Here is a 4072-nt window from a genome sequence, read left to right on the forward strand (position 1 = left end):
CCGCTTCCCGCTGGGCCCGAGCCTGCCCTGCGCCCTTGTGCCCTCTGCCCGGCCAGCTCCTGGCGCAGCCCCATGTGCCTGAGATTGCAGGGTTTCTCGACACCATGCGATCCCTTCTGAACACGTCACAGTCACCGGGCGTTTGGAGGGAAAGGCTTCGGGGCGGATTCGCCACTCACGCGGAAGGCGGCCAGCATCTTCCCGCTGACCGCGCCCAAGTCCGCAGCCTCGCTGCTTGGAAGAGCTCAGCGCGCTCCCCGCTCAAGGCTTAGACAAGGACCCAGGGGATCCCGAGTGACAAGACAGTGAAACGCCCGCCCCAGAGATGGGAACCGGAGCCTCGTCCTGCAGCCCGAGGGGCCTCTGTGAGGGGCGAGGCACCACCGGCCACGTCGTCCTGCAGAGGAGATGGGGTGGGGGCAGCACGATGCAGGGAAGGGTGCGTTCCCCCTCCAGTTACGACCTCGCAGTGGGTTCTCCAGGGGGACACGTGCGGCTGCTCAGGCCAGCCACTCCGACGGGTGGGACCAAGGCCCGCGCCCCGCCCCGTTTCCAGAACTGGCCCGAAGGGCGGCAGTGTGGGCCCAGCCTGCCCTTGGCCACTCACCGTCCTTGGCCACGTCCGCGATGGGCACGCTGTGCTTCTGGGCCATGTACCCCAGGAAGGAGAAGACCACGAAGCCGGAAGAGAAGCTCGTCAGGGAGTTGACTGAGGTGGTGATGATGGCATCTCTGGAACGAGCACCATGCCCATGCTGGAGCGCCGCTTTGCCTGCGAGCGCCGCTTTGCCTGCGAGCGCACCGGCCCCTCCTACTGCCCGGCGGGTGGGGACGGGGCCTCCCACTGGGACCTCGGGCTCCAGGCTGGGGCTCCGGTGCATCCCTACCGTGACCAGCCGCTCGTGTCTCCTGGGACCAAGAGGCTCCTGGGACACGCGACTCAGCGCTGAAGGTGAGACAGTCCCCACCAGCAATGTGGGGGCTCCGGGTGGGCAGAACCTATGACCTTGGGGGGCCCCACTCACACTGGGGGTGGCTGGTGGGGGAGATCTTGTTGGAATGCAGGTTTTGCAGGGGGAGGGGCAGGCAGTGCCTTTCCCAGCTGCCCCTGGCGGCAGGAGCCGCTGGTCTCAGACCCCACTCAGGGCTGGGGCGGGGCAGCCCACGTGGAGGGACGCCCCAGAGTGCCCAGGCCTGGGGGCACAGGGTGGCTGTGTGGGGCTGTCTCAGGACATGCTCTGTGGGATCCCGGCCCCGGCCCGTCTGGCCATTTTGCTGCATAGACTGTCTTTGTATTTTTACTGCATTTTGTTCTCTGTGTGAAAACGTAAACATGACCCGAGATGATCAAACAGAGCAGGTCCCAGATCAAAGTCTGCTTCTGTTTCTAGAAGGGTTCTTGATTCAGCTTGTAGCTGAAGGTCACGCAAGTCATCCTGGGCCGGGTGGCACAGCCGAGACGCCGTCAGGGCCGTGGGCACGCAGCGTTGCCACTTCCTTGCCTGTCCCGTTCCCAGCCACCTGGGTGCCTCCGCACAGCGTCTGGGACAGCCCCCGGGACCCAGGCTCCCGGGGACACGTGGGTGCGTCTTCATGGGGGGTCAGGGGAGAGGCTTGACCCTGTCGAGCACTGGGAGGACGGGCTGCAGGGGTCTGGCAGGAGTGGCGGCGGCGGGGAAGGCAGGTGGGGGCGGGGAAGGCAGGTGGGGGCGAGGCGGTGCAAGGCAGGGCCTGGGGGGTGGCTGCTGCACTTGGAATCCCTGCAGGGAGGCGACACTCCTTCCCAGGTTTCATCCCCTTCCTGAAAGCAACCATCACGCTTTGCCCGCAGCTTCTCAACTCATTTCCACCTAGGAAGCACTTGGCTCAGAGGTTCGCACACAGCTTACCGCCCCGCTTCATCCGGGTCCCCCTGTGATGTCCGCACCCCCCTTCATCCGGGAACCCCCTGTGACGCCCCGCCCCGTGACGCTGCAGCCCCCCCACCCTCCGACGGTGCTCAGCACCTACCTGTAGCAGTTGTTGGTGAATTCGTTGTAACTGGAGAAGGCGATGAGCACCCCAAACCCCAGGCCCAGCGAGAAGCATATCTGGGTGGCGGCGTCAATCCAAACCTGCAGCCAGGGCGAGACGCCGCTCTCAGGTAACTGCGGGGGCTGCGATCAGCGGTCACAGGCGCTCGTGCCAAGACCGCGGCCGGGGTGCCCTGTCCTCCCAGACGGCGGCTGCCGCCGAGATGCCGCCCGCTCCGTGGAACCGAGTCAAGTTTAAATCCACGTCAGGGGCAGGGAGCAACTGGCCGCCATCAGGGACGAATGCCGCCTCGGGACGCAGCTTCCCGCGCGGCTGGCCGGAAGGGGCGGCGCCTGCGCCACCCTGCGGACCTCCCCGGCTCGCGGTGCCCGTGCTCCGCGTTAATGCGCACGGAGCAGTTAACTCGCTACGCGGGCACGGGGTCCCTGACGCCCGGGTCGAGGTCCCGGCCGGCCGCATCTCCTCCCGCTGTACCCCAGGGCTCCCTCCACCCCCGCGCCCCGAAAACACCGCTGCTCCCCAGCCTCAACGCCTGTCCTCCCGCGGGAGCCTGGTCAGCGCCCCGCCAGCGCCCGCTCACCACCGCCCTTGCCTCGGGGGCGTCAAGGCGTCCGGTCCCCGTGGAGGCGCCTCCGTCCCCGCCCGCAGCTCCTTCCCCTGGGAGTGGGGGGCTCCCTGGGGCCGGAGCCCCTCCCTGCTCCTCCCGTCCCACCTGGTCCTGCCTGGGGGCTGCTCCTCCCAAGTCCCTGGTGCGCCCCATGTCTGGTGACCAAGCGGCCGCGGCAGCCACCTTCCAACCACAGGCCCCGTCCACAGCGGCTCGGCTCCCGTGGTGGCTGCAGGCGCCTGCCCGCCCCGGTCTAGTCCCTCTGGGAGCCCAACCTTTACAAAAGTGCCCCTTCTCTTCACCCCCACCCCCCGCCAGTGGCCACCCTCCTCTCTCTTCCTTGGGAGACCCCTCTCGCACGGCTGGCCACGCCCCCTCTCTCCAGAAGCGTCGCCATGGTGGCCGTGGTGGGCTGGGGCGTGGGCAGGGGGCTGCGGTTCGTTTTTAATCCAGAGAGGTCTGTCCCCAGAGCTATCTGCTGCCCGACTGTGGACCTCGTTCCTGATGCAGGCTGGATCCCTTGTGCGGTGGGCAGCAGACGCGCTCTGCCATCGGGGACCCGCTTGGGGGGAGCGGGGGGAGGAGGGGAGCCCCGGTTCCGGCAATGCTGGCCGGCCTCAGCCTGGCCGGGCCAACGAGCGGGGAGTCCGGGCTCAGGGCGGCATGCCCGGTGCGTGACAGAGCCCGTGGGACCGGCAGCCCGCAGCCTTCCCGCAGGAAGCAGGTCCACGGCCCGCGAGGGCGACGGGCAGCGTGGCCCCTTCTATCCCTGCAGAGACCCAGCAGGCGACCTGCTCCGCCACCTTCCTTCCTCGGGTCCCTCAGCGCCCCGCTGTGCCCACGTGACCCCTCCTGCCCTGACGTGCTCTCTGCGGGCGGGCGCGGCGCCTGGCGTCCGCTGGACTTACCGGGCAGTGCGGAATCCTGGCACGGCTGCTACCCTTGGGGTCTCCTGCCCCCAAACATGGGGAGCTCCCTGGCACCGCGCCTGCCAGCCCGCGGGGACCGCGAGCCCCGTGCGGGGGGGCGGGGCATACTCACGGACGCCTCGCGGAGCCGGTGGAAGTCCACGCTCAGGTAGGCTTTGATGCCGTCCACGGCTCCGGGGAGAGTGATGCCTCGCAGAAGCAGGGCGAACAGCACCACGTACGGCATGGTGGCCGTGATCCACACGACCTGGGGAGAGGATCACGTCACCGGTGGCCCCGGCCGGCCATGGCCGGGGCGTGGGCACGAGGTCACCCCGATGGTTTGTGCTGAGAGAGAGGTGGCCTCTGCCTGGGAATCCCCACACCCCTGATGGTCACAGGACGCCAGCTCAGCAAATGCCCGCTGGGGTGAGACCGCCAAGGCCGTCTGCGCTGCGCGACTGTCCTGGGGATTAGACCGGGACAGACGGTTTGGCAAGCGAGTGACATTCCTGCTCCCGTT

The 4072-nt window shown here is 68.3% G+C and overlaps 1 protein-coding gene across 1 annotated transcript in view; it reads right to left on the reverse strand.

The window, feature by feature from the left end:
• The window catches only part of SLC6A3 (solute carrier family 6 member 3), a 66074-nt gene that overhangs the window by 28661 nt on the left and 33341 nt on the right, over window positions 1–4072 (reverse strand). Inside the window, 3 exon segments of the mRNA XM_023519756.1 lie at window positions 608–732; window positions 2011–2114; window positions 3683–3817. Of these exon segments, the coding sequence (XP_023375524.1) occupies window positions 608–732; window positions 2011–2114; window positions 3683–3817 (364 nt within the window).

Source organism: Pteropus vampyrus, unplaced genomic scaffold (genome assembly GCF_000151845.1).
Source record: "Pteropus vampyrus isolate Shadow unplaced genomic scaffold, Pvam_2.0 Scaffold235, whole genome shotgun sequence".
Classification (NCBI taxonomy): Eukaryota; Metazoa; Chordata; class Mammalia; order Chiroptera; family Pteropodidae; genus Pteropus; species Pteropus vampyrus.